The 22719-nt window shown below is 35.7% G+C and overlaps 1 protein-coding gene across 3 annotated transcripts in view; it reads right to left on the reverse strand.

The window, feature by feature from the left end:
• CFAP20DC (CFAP20 domain containing) overlaps positions 1-22719 on the reverse strand; it is a 249323-nt gene that overhangs the window by 218355 nt on the left and 8249 nt on the right. For all 3 annotated transcript variants that reach the window (XM_045832298.1, XM_045832297.1, XM_045832299.1), the window contains exon 4: positions 17512-17584. In XM_045832298.1, coding sequence (XP_045688254.1) covers positions 17512-17584 — 73 coding nt within the window. The remainder of the gene's footprint in view (positions 1-17511; positions 17585-22719) is intronic.

Raw genomic sequence — 22719 nt, forward strand, 5'->3', positions numbered from 1 at the left:
CACATACTTCATTCTTAACATTTTTAAAAAATATCTGGTAAAACAACTATTACTACTTATTTGTTACCAGAAATCTCAGTTAGGTCTCTCTATGCCAAAAGTTAACAGAAAGACCAATTCACACTAGCTCACTTAATAAATGGAATGTATTAGCTCACATAATTAGGAACTACAGAAGTAGGACAGGCTTCATGGATGAATTACTTAACATCTTAAAACAGTCGCCAATGACCTGATTTCTTTCTATTTCTCCCCTTCTGCCACCTGGGTCAGCTTTATCCTGATGGTCACAGGATGGTGCCAGATGGAAACAAAACAACTAGTGCAGCATCCCATACACTCTGATTGGGCCAGAGTAGTTCAGATTCCAACACCTAAAAGAATAAATGTGACTAAAGGGATGGAATGTGCTAACTGACTTACCAGTCAAAGCCCATACCAGGGACTATGTTGTGATCACTTTTACTAGAAGGACATAGGCTGCCATTAGGCAGGAGGAGATAATTTTAGGAAGAGAAAAATGTGGCAAATTACGCTAGGCAGAGAACCAACAAATGCCAACCACCCTTGTTTTTCTTATGTGTGTAATTAGTAAATAACTTTAAAATTCACTTTATTTTGTAACCATTATAGTTACAAAAATTGGTTTAGGCAAGAATTATCATGCTCAACTAGCAAATAAAAGCTTGATGAAGACCAAAATATTTACACTATCAAGTTTGTCCTCACATATAACTTAATTTTAAAGAGAACAATAGTAACAACCATGAGGAAACTTGGCAGACATTACTTTGACCAAGTGATCAAAATTAACATCACCTGTAAGCGATCACACTGACATCATGTGCCTCCTGATAAAACACACTGAGGACAAGATTTCTTTCATACTATTTTTGCCAAAAATGTATAACCTGAATCTAATAAGGAAAATATCAGAGAAACTCAATTAAGGGGCATACAAGAAAACAACTAGCCTGCACTGCACTTTTCAGAAATGTCATTTACGTGAAAGGCATAGAAAGGCTGAGAAATGATTCCAAATTAATGCAGTCTAAACAATGCAAAATATAATCCTAGACCAAAACCATAATTGCTACAAAGGACAGCAGGTTTATACCATAGATAATAGTATTACATCAATGTTGAATGTCCTGATTTTGAAAGTTGTGCTGTGGCTTTGTTCTTAGTGGATACACACTTAAGTATTCAGTAAAAGGTGGTCTGGGGAAAAATGTCTATGTACACACACGTATGTATATACATAGAAAAAAGTAAGAGCAAATGTGGCAAAATGTTAACTGGTAAATCTGGGTAAAAGGTTTATGACAGTTCTTTGTACTATTTTTGCAACTTTTAAGTTTGAAATTATTTAAAAATAAAAAGTTAAAATATTTTAAAATTAATTTTAAATTGCATTGCAGGTCCCACAACTTTTTTCAAAGCATGAGGTATTACTGTTTTGCACTATATATCACTTAAGTTTCATAAGAACAAAAAAGCTAACAACAAATCATACCGAATTCTTTTAATTTGTTTATTAGAAACTTAATTAATTATTCTGGTAGAAGATGATTCATCTTGACCAAACTCTGTTGTTTCTTTTTCTTCTGGACATACAGCAAAACTACATTTCCCAGCCTCCAGTGCTGTCATGGATGGTATAGGAGTTTTGACCAGAGGAATTTAATCTCAAATTTCTTCCCAAGCAATTCTCTGGGCTCTCTCTTCCTGCTGAGCAGGTAGATATGTAGGATCCAGCACAGGACTCTAAATCTCAGATGGAAGATGGAAGGAGCCTAGGTCCCTAAGTGACCCTGGGGGACAGAGCCCTACCCCTGGCCTGCACTGGATTGTGATATGTATATGAACATATACTATTTTAAGCCACTGAGATTTGGGAATTATCTCTTACAGCAGGTTAGCCTATCTGATAAAGTTACCTAACTTACTAAAATAAATGAACAGAAAAGTGACACTCCAGGAAAATGCACGGAGGATGTCATGTATTTGCTTTCAGAATATACTTTAGAACAGTAGTTCCTGAAGTGTGGTTAAGGGACCTTAGTTTTCTTTTTTTTTTTTTTTAAAGATTTTATTTATTTATTTTTAGAGAGGGAAGGGAGAGAGAGAGAGAGAGAGAGAGATATCAATGTGCGGTTGCTGGGGGTTCTGGCCTGCAACCCAGGAATGTACCCTGGCTGGGAATCGAACCTGGGACACTTTGGTTCCCAGCCCGTGCTCAATCCACTGAGCTATGCCAGCCAGGGCCGGGACCTTAGTTTTCAAAGGATGGTTTAGGATCCTTGAGGGTCTCCAAGAATCTTTCAGGGACTCTGTGAAGTCAAAACTATTTTCAGAACAATACTAAGATGTTATTTATCTTTTCACTCAATTCTCTCACAAGTATATGGTGGAATTTTCCAGAGGTGACATGATATATCACAAGATTGATACAGAAGCAGACGTGAGAATGCACCTGCTTCTATTTAGCCAGATACTAAAGAGATCTGCAACAATGTAAAACAATGGTGCTCTTCGCTAATTTCTTTTTTTTGCTTTGGAAAATATAGGTATTTTATGCTATAGTTACTTATTTATGCTAATATGTAATGGGGCTATTATTTCTAAATAATAAATATCTTTTAAATTATTCAATTTTAATTTCTAATATGGTAACTACTGGCAGATACAACCCACATAAACTAAAGCTCTTTGGAGTCTTTGATAAATTTTAAGAGTATAAAGGAGTACTAAGACCAAAGAATTTGAGAACTGCTGTTTTCTGAGAAGAAAGCATGAGCATACCTGAGTGTCATGACTTTTAAATAAAAATAAATCCATATTGTCGAAATACATAAGATAGGATAGTGAAGTTACTCATTTGACCCTTATTAATTCAACGCCATACTGTCTAGGACATGGCAGGTGCTCAGTATGTAACTGTTAAATTAATGAATTATATAATGGTGATGATTTACACATTTTAATAATGCTGTGATGATTGAGATAATGTATATGTGTTTGTGTATATTATCAGGGCTGACAGTCATTCACTGACCCTCTTTTGTGTAGGAGGTTTATACATGCCTGCCCCACTGATTCTAGGCTGGGTCATAGAATTTGCATTAGCCAATGGACATAAGAAGAGTGACATATGCCACACATATGAGGAGAAACTTTAAATTTGATTGTGTGGTTCTGCTCAGGCTCTTGCTCTTCTACCCTTGCCTCAAGAACAGCATGTTCCAGACAGGGCGTGTATGTTCAACCCAGGTTCTGGAATGAGATGATGCAGAACCAACAGACAGTCAACCTATAGCTGATGCAGAGCTATGGTTCACCTGCAGTGCTCATGTAATGTGAGACTGAAATATATGAAGTTGCTGTAAGCCACCATAGCAATCCTGGCAAACACAGTATGGAATGAGCCTAACATATCATAGATGTTCAATTAAGCTAACTGATCAGTTATTATTTAGCTAGAAAAGCACTGAAGAACAGTTGCTTCATCCTTGAGTGACTGCACAAAACAGGGCCTACCCTGATTAACTAAGTTTATACAGTACAGTTGAGAAAACTTTAGGATTTCAGGTAAATAAAGTATGTGAACTAGGACAAGAGTGGTATCAAAGTAGATCTGACCACAATAAAAAAAAGGACCATTATTTACCCCTGAATGCCATAGGAGGGGCTCAGAAATATCTGTAGAGGTCACTGGCAGGTGACAAATGTCCATACTCAGACAGTAGTGCAGTGGGTTATCAATCCATCTGCCTGTCCTGCCCACAGCCTTTTCTCAGGGAATCTGTTCCAGCTTACAACCTCTGAAGCCAAAAATGAACAGTTGGCTTAAAGCCAATACTAAGCCAAGGACCAATCCTGACTACTCTTTCAAATCTTTGAACTGGAAGATACACAGAATGAACCTGGTCAGACAGTGATGAGTACTGGAGTTGTAGGGTCATAGAAGGATGAGGCAGCCATACTTGCCCACATGCACAATGACAAGCAATCAGAGAAAGCCCATCTATAGGATCAAACAGAAGAACAAGAGAAGACTACAAACAGAATGAGAGATGAGAGAGTAGCTGCCAGAAAGAAGCTGCTGGCAACTTGTACCTCTCAAGGTTCCTGCATCAACTTCCACAGGTGGCTTCCATGAGATTTCTTCATGTTCTTCCAATGCTTATTTTTACTTGGCATATTTTAAATAGATTTTGGTTCCTAACCACCAAACAATCCTTAAAAGAAATAGTTGTTTTGTTTTACCTCACTAACCCTGACTCCCACAATTTAACTTATTTCTGGTAATTATGAGAGGGCAGGGGTAGTGCTGGGGAATAGAAATCTGGATTATGGTAACAGAATTAGCATTCTATAGCTGAGAGTCCAATGCACTTACAGAAATAACTTCACTTTAAAAAGTGTCAGAAACCATGATCATAAAACCATACCGCATCTTCAGCTTTTTCCAGCTCAAGTACTAAAAGCAGCAAAAATATAAAACACACACACACACACACACAAAAAGACGCTACAGGTCAAGAGCCCTGGATTTTAGTTTTTTCCTTTGCCCCCAAGAATCTTTGTGTCCTGAGGAATGTCACGGCCCTTTTCTGGGTCTCTGTAAAAAATAGGGAGGAGAAGATTGATAGATTCCCTATAATAATGGAGAACTGAACTGCTAAAACATTTTAAAAGTTTATGCTAACACATCAATTTCTAAAATACAGTGCATTTGTACATTTATTACAAATCACTATGTTTATGGCATATCAGTATCATACATAATTTTAAATAATGCTATGGCATATTTTATTTTCCAAGTTATAAGTCAATGGCATCGAACCTTAAAAAGAATGGTAATACCTATGTATTGGAATAGCTGTTCCTATTTACTTCTAACAAATGCAACTAACCTCCAACTTACTGAAAATTTCAGATCACTGTCATAGTTTATTGTAATAGCTTTTAAAGTATTAAATACATATCAAATATAAGATCACTAATATGCTTCAATAAAAAGGGAAGTGTATGTGGTTTTAATTAAAGTTCTTTGGGAGTTTTAGGGTGGGTTTATGATCAGTTTTTATCTAAGAACCAAGTGTGATGTTCCTTAGCTTTAGTCCAGCCTTGGAAACACTTACTTGCATATCCTCCTTTCCACATAACTATTTTGAGAAATTAAAGAGACTTTATTTCTCCTTATTGAAGTTCTGCCTTCCCTTGTTCTTTGAAATAGATACTATCCTGCCACTAGGGATGTGGCTAAGGGAAACACTCTTTATGCTTGGCAGGGCAAATAAAAGGTTAAATTGGGGTCAGATATAACTTTTTAGAAACTATGGATTGAAAAAAAGAAAAGCTGGGTACTTTCCTAATCCTGCTCACCCGCCCTTTACTCAGTCTTGTTTCTCGTCCCGTATTTTTCTAAACAAAGAACCACTCTGACAGTGTATCAACATATTTCAGTACAATACAACAGGCATTCTTAAGGAGTCACCATGCATACACACAGAATTCTTCTAAGTGCCGTGGGGATTACAGTGATGAATGGCCATCCTCATGTACATAAGTATGGGAACACTGGGGAGAATTTTAATGCAACTGGAGGACATGGGGAGGACTCATGAGGATGTACATTTGAGTTTGACCTTAAAGAATGATTAGGGTTTCATATGGTAGAGAGATGAGATTAGGTTGGATGAAAATTTAAGACAAAGGCATAAGAGCCTATATGGTGTTGATCAACCCGTGTGTCTATGGCAAGAGGGAGGAGTGGAATGAGTTATGGAGGGAGAGGTGTTTGAGATCACATCCAGAAAAGCCTATGGTGCTCAGTGACCATCAACTTTGTGGGACATTTGGATGAAGAAGCTTGGGCTGCAGCAAATATGATGGTTTTCCCCACGAACCTAGGCTGCCTAAGACGAAAATCTAAAACTTATACTGATCATTTTGAAAATAAAAGCAGGTGGTTAGAGTTCCTGTCAACAGAGAACTTAAATGTAGTTGAAATCTGTAACCTCAGCTTTCTTTGACTATGTAATACCACCCAGTTTTTAAACAAAAGTTAAACCATGTCAGTGAATCTCAACCTTTTGAGGAAGCAATGACATCCTCTGTTCATATAAAACATACAAATGTTTTCATCCCAAAATGCCAGGTGTTTTTAGATTGAAAAAACAGAGGAGAGACTGTTCTAAGTGACAGAAATGACTCAGGACTGCATAAAAACCAATGGATTAGATAATTTTAATTTTAAGTGTTCTTTCCAGCCAGCTCCAAAACTTCATTTCTATGAATGGAAATTCTAAATGTGAGTATCACCATGTTACCAATTTTAAATCACCCACATCTTCACTTCTCCCTGCAAAAGAAGTATACTATACCACAAACTGAAACTGACTTAAAGGAGTCTAACAATGCAAGGAATTAGAAATCACTGGTCATGCACTATGTGCCAGCTACTACAGTAGGTCTCTGTAAACAACCTGAAGTCCAATGAACTCTGCTGTGCCTACTGTAACATCTGGGCAATGTCTTTTACATATGGAGCTTAGAAATTCAAGAGTCAATGATATCTTACCAGGGTACAAATGCATTGGCCTCTGAAGTTCTCCTGGTCTAGTTAGGGTTGTGGAAATATATAACTAATAAGACCATTAAGTGATAAAATGTCATAACAGACTTTATGTATAACAGATTTATGTATAAGTCTGTTATGCTACCATAAGATATATTTATGACTTACTATATATATTTCATTTCACTAAAGTCATTTTTCGTATGTTCAAATAAAGGTTCTAAAATATTTGTACATCTAAATAAGAAATTCTATAACTTATGGAAAAATTACAAAAATCAGGAATGGTAGAGATACCAGCCCTCCCTATAGGGAGCTTCTCCTTATATTTATTACTAGCCAATCTAATCAAAGCTAAATGACTGTGTAAAGTTCCATGATATATTGTAATTGCTAACTAGGAATTTTTCCTCCATATAAATATTTCTATAATGTTTCATTAATGAAAACATCTTAAACTGTTATTAATTTTATAATAAGGACCTATATAGGTCCCATAACATACATATTATATTTTATTTTATATGTTTAAAATTATTCTTATTTTGAATAGTTAAAATCATTAACTGCCAGAATAAAAATAAAATACAGTGAGAGGGAAGGAGAACCAAACTAAAGGAAACATTTTTCCTCACAATAAGAAGTGAGCTACACATCAGTGGTATTAAAGAAACACAGCTTCCCAACTCTGCCATAGCAAAGAAGGGAGTACACGTGGATGATCTGGTTGGCTGTGGTGAGTCATTGTCAATCATCCCTGTCAGGGAAGGAGAAGTGCACAGAGGGGAACACAGAGGCCTGTTTTTTTACCCTCTGCATCACTGGAAGTCTACCTGCTTTTCTACTTTCCCAGATCCTGTTTCTTCACAGATGAACATTCCTCTCTATCTGTGGTTCTACATGTGGCCTGGGAATCTGTAACTCCCTTCATACCAAGACTATGATGTCAGTAATTCCTATAGTTGCTTTTTAAATAAGTCGTTAGCATTCATACCCAAATGATGGGAGTCACTTCTCTTTTCATGTTTCTGTCAATCATTCCCTTCCAGGCAGAGAACCTGCATAAGTCAATAGTCAGGCAGGCTCCCAAGGAAAAGCTGCTTTCCCAGTTTCTTCACAGGGAAGAAGACATGCTCAACTTATTTCAGAAGAACAATTAAAAAATTAAACATCCCTGCATTCCTATCTATATTTAGGGATGTAAAAACTATAAATTAATATATACTGCACAGTTCCTACTTGGCGTTATCTAAATTAATCCTTATAATTACTCAATAAATAGGTATAACCACCACCCCCATTGCACAGATGAGGCTGTGACACACACAGGGTTCACCAACTTGCCCAGGGTCATCATGCTAATACATGGCAGAGCCAGTGACCTCCAGGTCTGTCATCCAGCACATCACAGGACCCTGGCTTGATAATGCACATGGCAATCATTAACTGCACAGTGCTTAACAAATGCATAGCCTTTTACTGTAATTTTACAGAGTAGGAACACTTTCAAGTATTTCCATATGTGCAATTTTTCTTTTGCTAGCATTTTATTATACCTGTCAACATGTATCAAGGCTCTCTAAAGAGTATTTTTAAAATAATTTAGTAAAGTAAAATAAACTGAACTTAGAACAAGAAAGAAAAGATTTCTCAAGGAACAACTATATAAAATAAAGAATATGGCACCTGGTTTATATACCTACCACACGTTATCTAAAACTTCCACATAAAACTTATTTTAAGGCATGCAAATTTAATATATTATGAAAGTCAGTATGCAAAGCATATTAAAGTGCTTCTTACTAAGCATGTAACAAAACATACTGATTATGCAAGTACATTTAATTGGATATAATTAAAATAATGACATTTAAATACTGATGATTTTAAAAAGAAAAAAATAGAAGTTGGAATTAGCCATGAAATGCATTCAAAATGCTAATGAAACTTGCAGTGTCGTTAGCACTTTAGCACACAATACTTGTAGCTTAGGAAAGAGCAGCCGCTGGCCACTTTTACTCAGTTCTAAACACGTAGTTTAGAGATATGTTCATTCAGTGACAAATGATTTATCAGAAAACACAATACTTTGCACTTACTCTGATAAATAATTTAAGAATTACATCAGAACCACTATTTTCTTCCAAGGAAGGCATCAAAATGACAAAAAAATAAAGCAAATTTTCTGCAGGAAGAGCTGTGCCTGGTTAAATGGACACAATCTCAAAAGCTCTCACCAATGTCATTCTGATCTGAAGACATCACATTTAGGTTTTCTCTCAACTCTGGTAGTTTCAAAGTGGCTGAAGGAGACTGATGGCATGTGAAGAGAACAGGTCTGCAGCTGTGCGTCTGTATTCACTTTACTTGGTTTAAAGTTTCAAAAGAGTCTACTGTCTCCAACATCACTGAAGAAGGGATGGTAGGAACAGAATTCAACAGGGTAGAAGAACCTGAAACTTCTATTAAATTTCTCTTCTGACCTCTTTGTTTAACTCACTAATAACAATATAGAAAAGGTGATGTAAGAGTAACTTTCCTTAAATTACCTTGACACTAAAGCTTACTACTGTAGGATAGATATGTTTCAATTTTCTATTTCATAGAAATGGATAAAAAAAGCTCTGAGAGTCATGTAGGAGACTATTCTGTGTGGCGTGGGCTCACCCCTCAGTGGCAAACATTTACTGCAAAGTAACTTCCTAAAATCCGTGCTAAACCTTCCAAGGACCAGTGTAACTGGTACAACCACTTTTGCCTTTTCATTTACAAATATCCCTCTTCTGTGATGTGATTAGCAGCATTGCCTTCCTTTTCTGTAAAAGGTAACCACCTAAAGCGAACCTGTGCATAGTAAATGAGGACCATCATGTAATGGGCAGAGAAAACCAATAAAGGCCTGTCATGGCAGAGGCTGTGGCTTTTTGCTCCCCTTGAGAGAAAAGCCATGCTGTCCCTTTTCCTCCATCCGACTTAGTAGTCTATGTGAATGTCTCATTTCATCCATAATGATGCAGACACTGCGGGCCAGTGTCTGCATCAAGTCACACAAATCTAAACCTAAAATTTTTTAGGAGAAAACTAGTATCACCAATCAACTTTGGCAATTAAAATACAAATAAAAAGGTCACAATACCATTTACTGAAGAGGCAACTGAGAAAGAAATTAAGTGTCTGGACTAAAGGCATGAACTAGGGACAGAGCAAAAGGATGGAACAAAAACTGGAATGAACATCATAAATCCCAGGTTGAATTCTGGGTTATAATCACTAATCTCTACTCAGATATACTTCAAATTCAAAATATTGCAGTGAAGAGATCACAAAAAGATCAGTTAAAATTTGTAAGGATTAGGGACCCTTTTAAGGATTTCCCTCTTTTTTAAGAATTTACCTTAATCAGATTTCAATGCAAGAAGGACTCCAAACAACTTAAGGGCTCAATATGGGAAACTTTTTGATAGTAACAACATTCCCTAGGATCCACAAGCTGGGCATTCCAACCTCTCCAAACAGCACATGATGCCCACCACTGGCTTTCAGAGTGTGTTCATCCCACACGTTGAAAAAGCACTGGTTGAGCTAAGTGAAAATAAGAAAAATAATATCAATTCTCTAGAGGCATTAACATTACAAAACCTTAGAATTCACCAAGATCAAGACAAAATAAGGATAAAGAAAGGAATTAATGCAGATCAACCATATTCAGTAGAATAAATACAATTCCTGTCAAACACTGTAATAGTCCAAAGTCACTTTGACTGATTGGCAGCATCGAATTTAGCAAAATGGATTTCTGTTTTAAGATGCAGTTGGTTCTTTTCCAAGAGCTCTGGTTCATGGACTTCCTCCCATGTACCAGATGTCTGCCCCCAGGCTCTGAAACATCTACCAACCCACACTGTTGGCTTCCCACTACCATGACAATGCAGTACGGAAGGGACCACACAATAAAAGAATTCTTTAAAATCTAGTGTTTATTGAATCATTTAACTTCAGGTCAAATAGTGAGTATAGGTACACTAAAGTACTTTGGAAATGAAAATTGCAACTACTACTAAGAAATAAGTAAATCAAAACATAGGGTTTATTTGTAAAAAGCAAGGGAGGGCATTTTCTTTTGTGGGTTGACAGCGAAAAAGAAATATGAGAGAATTCCGTTACCGTATTGCTAGAGATGTTACGTGTTAGTACAGTAAACACTCCCTTTGCTCTACATGCAAAACGTAATGTGTCTGCATAATTTCTAGTCAGGTTATTAAGCTCTGAAAGCACCTTACCTATACAGGTACAAGATTTTGAATAATGTAATTGTTAGATATTAAAGGAAAAAAAGACCTAGGTATGAACCAAAGTAAAGAATCAATAAAGAAGTAAAGCTGATTTTTAGCTCTCATTTTTTAAAATAAAGTATAATATAAGTATTGTCACAGCTGAGATGCAAAGTACTAAAACAAACAAAAAAAATCTGGGTAAAATTCTTACCCTAACTCCCAGGCATTTCTCTCTTAAAAGGGTAAAGACAAAAACAGGAACATCTCAGAATGAAATACCTTTCCTTCCTAGAACTCTAATGGTAACACTGTATTATGGGGAGCTTCTACAAAAGATGCAGAAGGTCTTAGCACTTTCATGTTGTACCAAGAGTCAAATAAAATATCCCATATATATATATATATATATATATATATATATATATATATATATACGTGTATGTGTGTGTGTGTGTGTGTGTATATACACACACACACACACACACATACCTATGTATAGTTAGAAAAATAACAATATTTACAAGTATGTCAGCATGGCATGGTGGTGCAGAGCTAGGTTCTAGATTTAGACTATACTATCACTCGGCCTTTTGGCTAAGATCAAGTGTAGATTTTGACTACAAGTTTGAATATGACTCTAAGAGTTGGTAACTAGGTCTATAATCTCTGGCAAATTCCTTAATGTTTCTGGACTTCAGTTTCCTCAGTGGTAAAACAGAGGTAATAATTATGATTTACCATACAGGCTTGTTTTAAGGATAAATTGAAATAAAGCCATTAAAGTGCTTAGAGCATAGCCAGTATATGCGGGAAACCCCAAACACCCCTGAAATTATCTTCTGGAGGGTGAGTTCCTTGTAGTGCAGGCTTCCCCGACTAGGTGAGTTTTCTAGGAACCCATCTATATCAGCGTACCAGCTGGGGTTGTTGTGAGAGGCTTTGTTTGGCCTCAGTTAATTTTTCTGAAGATTCTATCAGTGCATTTGCCCATTTCGTGATGGGTGATTTACAAGTTTACCTGACCACATCATGTAGAGTGATCAGCAGTTTTTGACCAAAAATGGCATGACCCCCACCCTGGTTAGTGTGGCTCAGTAGATTGAGTGCTGGCCTGCAAACCGATGGGTCATCAGTTCAATTCCCAGTCTAGGGCACATGCCTGGTTGTAGGCCAGGTCCCCAGTTAGGGGTGCGCAAGAGGCAACTACACATTCATGTTTCTCTTCCTCTCTTTCTTGCTCCCTTCCCCTCTCTAAAAATAAATAAAATCTTTTAAAAAAAGATAAAAAGTTTTTAAAAAATGGCATGAGTCCTATGTCCCACCCTCCCTATTCACCCAATCTTGCCCCAAGTGATTTTTTTTTTGTTTCCTGGGATGAAAACAGCCCTCAAAGGGAAACTTTTTGCTGATCTGAAAGAGGTGAAACAAAAACAGCAGAAGCACTAAATGGCATCAAAATCGACAACTTTAAAAACTGTTAGTGAAAAAAAAGTCTTGATAGGTATATCACATCAAGTGGAGAGTACTTTGAAGGTAACTGAAGTTAAAATATGTATGAATGAATACACAATTTTTTAGAAATAAATTCCATTCTTTTTGGGTCCCCTTTCCTATAGAAATTGCTTAATAAATGTTTGCCATTATACTTTATATAAATTTTCTCACTGAATTCTTATGACACTTGTGTGAGGTAGGTATTATTACTCTCATCCTACAGTAAAGGTAAGTTAATAATTTGCCCAAAGTCCCACAAAGGTAAAGCAGGATTTGACACTGGATCTGTCCAATTCCAAGCCTATGTGCTTACTTCTACCTAATACCTCACATGATCTGTATAGGTCTTGCTCTTAAGCCATCATTACATTTATGAAGATGTATTTAAATTACTTTTCAACTGATCTTACACCCTCAGAATAAACTATATGAGGACAGAACGTGGGTTCTGTTTATTCATTTCAGTCCATTAGTCCACTCCTGCCCACTCATCCAGATTTCAAAGCTTCTGTGTGAAGCATTGTTAGGTGCTGGGATATCATGCTGGGTAGAGCCAACAGGGTCCCAGTCCTTATGGAAGTCAAAGTCTACTCAAAAAGACATAATCAAGTAAAAATATAATTAGAAACTGATATAGTTGTAATAAAAGAAAAGAGGGGGTGTTAGAAAAGAGCATAAGAGATGGAACTCACTTAGTGAAAGGAAATTGAAGACCTTTCTGAAGAAGGAACACCAGCTGTGATAAGGGGACTGAGTAGGAGTTGGCAAGGCAAAGAAATGTGGATTTAAATCAGTAGTGCAGAGGACTCTAAGAAGAGACCTCGGCTGGTGTGTGAGGAAGGAGAAGCCAGTGTGGCTGGAAAGAAGCCAGCACGTCTGACAAATGGTGAGCACAGGGCAGAGTGGGATGAGATAAGGGAGAGGCGAGCGACCAAAGCACATAGGAATATCAAGGATTTCAGAGTTCATTTTCAGTACAATGAGAATTACAGTTGCTTTTTAGAAAGATCATTCTAGCTGCAATGTGAAGACTAGATCGGAAAAGGACAAAAAAAAAAGAATACAGGAAATCCACTGGGATTCTCTAACAGTAGATCAAGGGAAATGTGATGGTGGTTTGGGACTAGGAGGGTAGCAGTAAGGGTGGGGAGAAGTATACTTCTCTGGAGTTCCAGATATATTGACTCCACCAGCCTAACACACTGCCTGACAATAATAGGAACTCAGTCATTTGTTGACTGACTGATTCCTCAAGCAGAGCTGTTGCTAGTTTTAAGGCATCCACTAACCCACAGATGCATGACCTCACTCTGAGCAATATAATCATCTGGTGCACAGGAGACACAGGAAGATGTTGGAGAAATTATTATTAAATGAATAAGACTCCATTTACGAAAACCTCTTGATGCATGAACATACCTTTGTAAAACAAAATGCCTCTCCCACTCTGACCAGGGAAAATTTTAGAAGCCAGAAAACTTTCTGCTGTGTGACTTTACAAGCTTATGAGAGAAATGTATTATTTAAAATAGCCTGGAGGTATGCTGCTAGAAATACAGTAAAACACTAATGGTGCTGAGAGAAAGTCCTTTCATTAAAGAGGGGAAAAAAGCTGTAGTTAGAGAAACAAGCACACTCATTATTCTACATTCTTCCTTGTAAAAGCATGGTCTCATTCACTACTTCCTAAAACAGCAAAATATATTTATTATCTATTAGCAACAAACACAAATGCAGAGTTAATGTGTTATAATCTGATAAATTCCAAAGTCAGGACTGAGAATATCTTCACTATGTTATTTAATAATTTCCACCTTGTGTCTATAAGATATTTATCTTGCTAAAACTATAAAACAAAAACCATTGGGAAAACCTAAATGTTGATGTGGCTATGAGAACAAGAGAATTTATTGTTACAGTCAACTGAATTAAAAATCTAGTCATCAATCCCATCACCTCTGAAAATGTTTTCCCATCCTTAAACAGGCCAACAGCATTAATTACAGGTAACAAGGAGTAGTCAGGCTTACTTATAACAGCTGCTCTCTTGCTAGAACTAAGTTAAACCTAAGATATTTATTAATTTCTTAGTAATTAAGGCTTAAATTATTATTAAATTAGTTATAACAGTATGTTGCTTAGGCCAGGGTCACAAGCTCAAGTGTTTGGAGGCATAAATAAAGTTTGTTATAGAAAAAGAGTGCTCACTAGTAAAAGGTTCACCCAAGTGTCTTGCACAGCTTTTATCAGAAGGCCACCCATCAGTGCCCCCACCACTGCTTCTGAAGAATCTCAAAGTATAACAGGTAGACATCAGGAGAATAAGTGGGGCTGAAGTGGACTTCTATGCAAGGAACTTAACAAGCTTAAAATATAATTTGCTTTCTTCCATTTGGTAGGAAACCATTTCCTCTACACCAAGAGTAAAGCTTTATATGGTACTCTACATGCAGAATGTCTTTAGGGTCTTCAAAATGCATTTTTTTGCAGACCAAGAAAAAGACACATAAAAGTATCAAATAATGTTTTGCTCTTATTACTGTAAGAACTATTTTAAAGAATCTTGGCAACCAAGTCAGAAGATAATAGTAAATCTTAGAAGTTCACTGAAATTTAAAGTTGAACAAAACAAAGGTACAAATTATTCTATCTATCCTTCACCACTCAAGAAAATAAGATCGTGTATTGTTAGCTAAAATTCATATTTTACCAACATCTGCTCAAATTGTTAATATTCTAATTCACATAAAGAGAAGTGAATAACCTTAAATTTGTTATTCTCATTTTATTAAAGAAGCTCCTCCTTTCTCTTAGTTTGTACCAGTGTAACTAGTACAAAATTACCTCCATTAATAGGAAAAATCATTTATTTAAGCAGGGAAAATAAAAGCCTAAGCTTAGACCCTGGACAGCTATTAATTACAAAAACAAATTATAAAATAGCATACCTTAAATGTAATATTGTAATAAAAGTAAACAAATTTTTAGGATGGGACAAAGCAGATTTACAGTTGTGAGTACATGAAACACACAGTTTATTCTTGTATTCTTATTTAGCAATTCTTGTATTATTTTCTATATGAACAACTGCCTCACCCTGTATTAATTAAACAATATTCAATTCTATAGGAGTATATTGTACAAATCAAATGTTTTCATTCTCAGAATTATCTCAGATAAAAGACAGCACAACTGAGTAAAAGTTCTCATTGTTGCTAAACAATCTATTCATAGAAAGATAATTTAAAACAAATACATTACAAGCCATCTATGTAAGCAGAAAGGACCAATATTTCTAACCTAAATTAGACAACATTAACATGAGGTATTTCAATCAATTCTTGAAAGTATTTTTATTGATTGTACTATTACAGCTTTCCCAATTTTTCTCCCTTTATCTCCCCTTCACCCTGCACCCTCCAACCCTTCAGCATCCCGGCCCCCTCACCCCGTCGACTTAGTTCATGTCCAGGGTTGTACATACAAATTCTTTGAGTTCTTTGTTTCCTATACCAGTTTTGAAATCTCTCCATATGCCTACCAGTTTTGGTTCTTCTTCCCTGTACCTTTTTCCCCCTATTCCTTCCCTCCCCCTCCCCATTGAAATTTCTCCATGTGATGCCCATTTCTCTTATTCTGGTCCTGTTCTGGTTGTTTGCTTAGTTTTTGTTTTTGTTATTTTGCTTTTCTTTTGGGTTCATTTGTTGATAGTTGTGGTTTTTTGTCATTTTATTGTTCATATTTTTTATCTTCTTTTTCTTAGATATGTCTCTTTAACGTTTCATATAAAATAATGGCTTGGTGATGATGACCTCCTTTAACTTGACCTTATCTGAGAAGCACTTTATCTGCCCTTCCATTCTAAATGAAAGCTTTGCTGGATAGAGCAATCTTGGATGTAGGTCCTTGCCTTTCATGACTTTAAATACTTCTTTCCAGCCCCTTCTTGCCTGTAAGGTTTCTTTTGAGAAATCATCTGATAGTCTAATGGGAACTCCCTTGTAGGTAACTGTTCCCTTTTCTCTTGTTGCTTTTAGGATTCTCTCTTCATCTTTATTCTTGAGTAACATAATGATGATGTGCCTTGGTGTGTTCCTCTTTGGGTCCAACTTCTTTAGGACACTCTGGCCTTCCTGGACTTCCTGGATGTCTATTTTCTTCACCAGATTGGGGAAGTTTTCATTATTCGTTCAAATAAGTTTTCAATTTCTTGCTGTTGTTCTTCTCCTTCTGGCACCCCTATAATTCGGGTATTGGAATATTTCGGGCTGTCCCAGAGGTTCATAAGTCTCCCTTCATTTTTTTGAATTCTAATTTCTTCATTTTGTTCAGGCAGGATGTTTATTTTTCCCTTTTGTTCAAAATTGTTGCTTTGAGTCCTGTTTTTTTTCCTGTCACTGTTGGTTCTCTGAATATTTTTTTATTTCATTTTGGGTATCTTTCATTTGTTTTTTCATTTTTTGACCAAGCCCAATCAGTTCTGTGAACATTTTGATTACCAGGGCTTCAAATTCTCCATCAGATAGGTTGGCTATCTGCTCATCGCTTAGCTCTCTTTCTGAAGTTTTGCTGTGTTCTTTCATTTGGGCCATATATCTTCTTCTTGGCACAGCAGTCTGGTTGTTCTGGTTGACTTTTTCTTTAATTTCTTGGTTGTTGGAGTTCCATGCAGTTTGATTTTCTGGCACTTCTGGTTGATATTCATTTTAGATTGGTTGTTATCTTCCTTTTGGTTGTGCAAGGAAGTGAAGGGTTTCTACCTACCCCTCCATCTTGGGCAGAACCTCAATCAATTTTAAATAAAACATAGTTTTCAACAGCAGGTAGCACAAAACATAGCATCACTCCTCATTTGAATCAAAATCTCAAACTTTTGGATTATTTATTTCTTTAAGTTATAGGCTGTATAGTGCTATTGCCAAATTCATAATCCTGTGATATTTTTAAAACAGATGGAATTTGCTTCCTTCCTCTAGGGAAATGCCAGACTAGTGATTTCTAAGAAGTATGACTCAATTAGTTTAATTACTTCATGTCAACTTGATAAGTCACTGCTCTTTAATGCAAAAACTGCCACTTGTAATTAATGACTATTTATATTGTTTGATCAAATGTCTAATACATATAAAATATTCAAAGAAGTTCTGTATATCTTACAGCAATTCGGTGGAGAAGTCTTGTCCCAGGGGTATGTAAATCTGAAGTACAAGAAACCTCTGGATCAGTCCAACTAGAATGAGAGGGGGAAAATATACATTCATATGTCTAAATCACTTATATGTGCATATAGACAAACATAATCAATGGTTATCAACAAGCTCAAGCATTTAGCATTTCAGTAACATACAGAACTGAAATAGTACTACCCCTGAACTACAGTCTCATTATGAAAGCAAAAAAACTGATGAAAGTCAAATCAAACTCTAACAACAAATGTTGCCTTTTAAAGTCCCATCTGTGGGCTTGGTGAAATTTTTATGAAAATTTTAAAAATATATTTTATTTACTACTTTCAATAGGTTGCAAAAGAATGTACATAGAGACATATAAAATTGAACCATAGATTCCCATCAAGGCAGTCATGGAAGTATTTGGCAATTATTTTTATTCACTGACAGTTTTAACTGTATTAAACAACTTAATAAAAAACAACAGATCAAGAAAAACAATCTAACAACTACAGCTGAAGGTCTGATGAGCCATATTTAGTGTATATGGTTTTAAATATGGTGTCCATATTGAGATGGATGGAAGAACATAATTAATCTAATGCTCACAAATTAAGAACTGATAACTTTTATTTCCCATCACCAGCTTTACTTTGATTAAAAATGTTTGGAGAAAAACCAGTCCCTTGGCACTTTTGATAGGTAAAGTCTGCAACTGCTTCAAAAATCAATTAATTTCATATTATCCCTATAGATTCATATTCTTAATTCTTTTCCTCTAACGTTTTGAACTTTTGCTTGATCTGTCAATTACAATGCCAATTCCAATTTAATGGATTAGGAACTTTTTATTCAGAATTAGTAGGCTTACCAAATTTAAGTATTTTAAAGTAATAATACATGTTTAAATAGTCTATATTCCTTTAGTAAACTGTTTAACAACATTCCTGAACAACTTAAACAGTTCCTATATTGTACAAGGAATTTAGTAACTAAACAACAAACATATTTGATCAAATATGCTTAATATTTCTAAATAACATACAAGGATAACTTTTGCTTAAAATACTAAGCTTAGAGCCATCCGTAGAGTAAGCAATCTAACAAAAACAGGGCATAACAGGCTCTGACCTCAGAACATTCTCTAAGGATCAGACTGTACCATATTTATGGGAAAAGCCAGTAGAACAATCAGGGTCCTGGACTACAAAACCAAAATTAGATATCAAAATGAGGCCAACCTAAATAAACCATCGTTAATCAATCTCCCTTGCATCTTCCATTGATTGGCTCTATGGTATTTTTCCACTGCACAATGGCCTCTGTAAATAGAGCCAAGAGCACCAGGATAAATGCAATGCAGTCTTTACAAAAGGTCCCTAATTTAGGTGCTAAATCTCACTGAATCAGCACTGTTCTCTTCAAATACAAAGAGCTACACATACTGGGCATTTTTGTGTGAACATTTTTAGATATGAAAGACACTTGCCCTCAAAAAAGAAACCTTTGTAATTTTACTTTCTCACATATAGAAGCCCTAGTTTCCAAAAGGCTTTACTTCTAAGATTTAAAAAAGTATGACAATACTATATGGTGATGATCTGACAAAGAAAAAAGCACTTTAAAAGTACTTTAATAACATCTGGCATACACTGATCCTGTGTGTCAGAAAAGCTGAGTAAACTCTATAGTAATATTCTTTCCAGTGGCTTAGTAAATTCAAATGGACTCTCCATGTCTACATTATATTTAAAATTACTTTAATGCTGAATTGGAACTACTGTTAGTCAAAAAATGCCATTAAGTACATAAAATTCATAAAAATTTAGTCTTGTTACTGAAATATTCAGATTTCTGCAGTTTTGCAATGTTCTCTTCCTGAGACAAACTACCTCTACTTTTAAGGGATCAGGTCATTTTTTTCTTTTGAATATTTTAAAAACACATTTAACTTGTAAAATACCACTAAATGTTTAAACAGTGGTTTTACAGTTGTTTCATTATAGAAAATGACAGTTGTACCCCTCACATACATTTTACAGGTGTTATGTTGTCCAATGAGTGCCTTGATAGAGCATGACTGAAACTATTTACTGGTTCCCGTCACCGCGCTGGCACAAACAGCACACTAAACCACATCTCCTGCTTCAATACAGACAACAGGAAACATTATGCCTTCATTATGGGTTATGCTACATCCCTTGGGCATGTTAGGAAACCTGTCTGGAACCTTTTATTTTTCATGTATAAACTAGGTCAATAATTTAGAGTTATAAGTTGTAGGACTATTTATACAAATTAAATTAGATCTACTATTCAGTAAAGATTTATTAGGCACCTACTATGTTCAAGACTCAGTGATGAAGTTTTTGTAGTGACTAAGACAGACCTGGTCTCTGCCCTCTTAGAATGTATAGGCGAGTTCCATGAAGAATGTCAGTGCTCTTTGAGAGCATATAATCCTGGGTCATTAGAGGGAAAAGTATGATGAGTGAAGGTTTTCTTGAAGAAATAACATTGGAATTCAGCTGTTAAGAATAAGCAGGGATGACTGAGAAAAAAAGATGAGGGTAGGAGAGAGGAACGAATTTTATAGGAAGAGGGAATACTTCATTGTACAGTGAAAAAGGCAATAGTAGGCAGAGGTACTAAGGTGACAACCTATCAGGCTATGTTTGAGAACAACCAGGCAAACTGTATGGTTGCAGCAGAGTGAACAGGGAAAGACTAATAGGAGATGAAGTCAGAGAGTTAAGAGGGCACCAATACTGCAGAGTCCAACAGATCTTTGGTTTTTACTCTGAGAGAGATGGGACATTTTCAGCAGAGGAATTCCTTACAAGTATTGCTCTAGTTGCTAAATGGACAATGGGGGCAAGTCAGAAACAGGGAGGCCAATTAGAAGACTACTGCAGTATTCCAAGCATGAGATAATAGTGGCTTGGACCTGGGTGGTAGCACTGGAGGTGGCAAGAAGTAACAATCAGAGAATGAATATAACTTAAACACAATTAACAAGATCTTCCTGATGGACTGAATGAAGAGAAGAAAAATCAGGCTGGTATTACATAAGAGTTTTTGGTTTAAGTAATTGAAAGGACAAGTTGCTAACAACTGAGATGGGGCTATCTGCTGGAGGATGAGGAAAAATGTCTAGGGTAAAGCTGTCCAAGCAGAAATGTTAAGCAAGCAACTGTAAATACAAGTCTTGAGTTTGAGAGAGAAGTATGAACTGGAAATATAAGCTGCAAGAAGACAGAGATGGCATAAACAGGGAGTAAAAGTACAGAGAGGGTCAAGGACTACTAGATCCAGGCACACTGCAACATTAAGTCAGGTTAGGGAGAAGAGGAAGAACTATGAAAGGAAACCAGAAGGAAGACCTGAGAATCAGAAAGAAAACTAGGAGTGGGCATCTTGGAGAATGAGTAAAGAAAATAGATCAAGGAGGAGAGTATCAACCTGGTGAAATGCTGCTGATACGTTAAGCAAGATGAGGGCTGAGAACTGGCCATTGGATTTTGGAATACAGAGAACACTAGTGACTCTGACAAGAGCACTGTCAGAATGGTAAGGTCAAAGCCACTGAAGAGGTTTAAACAGAGGAAGTTATAATGAGATTTATCTTAAAAAGAATAGCAAGTTGGGGTGGGGGGAGGTTTGAGGGAAACCTCATAAAGATAAGCAACTGAAACTTAGATTAATACAGGGCTTCAGGGATGCTGATCCCGAGACATACCAGTTGGCTCAGATGCCACAGGCAGAGCAAAACTGGTTTCAAAGATAAGCCTCAAATAGAAAGTCCTGGGACAGACCATTCAAATGATGGATGTTTATGTGTGACAGAGATGCTTCAACTTGACATAACATGTTCCAGGGTGAAGAGCAGCATGAATTTATTTATTTATCTGGTTAATGATTTCCTCAAGTCTCATTACCAAAGCCAGCTGGTTACATTTAGAAATTATAACCTATTTTTGTTATAGTTTCTTTATGTGACAAATTTAACAAACTTATTAAACAACAACTGTATATGATATCCTAAGGTAGGGATATAAAATAGATGATTCAAGATTCCTACACAAAAGAAATGCACAACCTGATAATATCACTTTATGTGATAAGATGCTAAGGAAAAAAAAAACTGACATATTTAGAGATGCTCAAATGTAATTCAGAAATACTACCATTTAAAATAAAAAGTTAAATGTACTTAATTTCATTGTTAAACTTTCTTCAGAAGCACCTAATATAACAAGAAACATAATGGGATACCTAATGTCAAATTTGCATAAATAAAGTGTGTTTACTTTAAAAATAGAACTACATAATGGTAACTGAGCTAGATTTAGAAATGTTAATTGAAAGCCAATTCTCTATTCAAGGCATGCCATTTAAATTTAATCATAACAACTTCGAACAGAAGGTCATTATATACAAGCAAAAACAACTATAAAGCTGTTATCAAAAATTACAAATAATTAATATTAAAAGCATTAGTACAAAAATTACACATAATCTTAAAGACTGTATAAACTGTTTCACTTGTTACAGCATTGCACATGCTACAGAAGAGTCAGATTAATTTTTAATTATAGAGTATTGTACAAGAAATACATTAGAAGAGTCTTCAGTTTCTTCCAATTAAAATGATCATCTTCCCATTTAAAAAGCAATTATAACACTGAAAAATACTTTTCTAAAAAAATTCTTAGATAAAAGTTGGAAAAGGGAGCTTGTCTTTAGACACTGAGCATTTGGTAGAGGAGACATATTTTTCAGAGCAAACTGAAAAATGTTACTAGAAGTGATTTGACTTTGCTAATACCATGATCATGTTCAAAGATGCTGAGGGCATCACATGGAAGTAGAGACCAACAATAAGAAAAAAACGAGAACACTGGCTTAGATTAAGTCATGTTCCTATAAATCAAATGTATTTATCTCACAAAGTCAATATCTTTTAAAAAGATGGAACATGTCTCCTGTAAGAAGAATAATCTACAATTAAAAAATGTTTCCCTGGATCATTTTAGTTCATCTCATTACATGCATGAATTTTTGTGAAAATAAAAAAAAACCCAAATCTGTTATTTTTAAGAAAGCAGGAGCTATGAGAAAATCATGATTTTTTAATTGTAGTAAATTAGTAAAGATTAACAATGATTATTCTTTCTGAGTTCTGTTTATTATTTTA

Source organism: Phyllostomus hastatus, unplaced genomic scaffold, assembly GCF_019186645.2.
Source record: "Phyllostomus hastatus isolate PE091 unplaced genomic scaffold, TTU_PhHast_1.1 phas_contig_16, whole genome shotgun sequence".
Classification (NCBI taxonomy): Eukaryota; Metazoa; Chordata; class Mammalia; order Chiroptera; family Phyllostomidae; genus Phyllostomus; species Phyllostomus hastatus.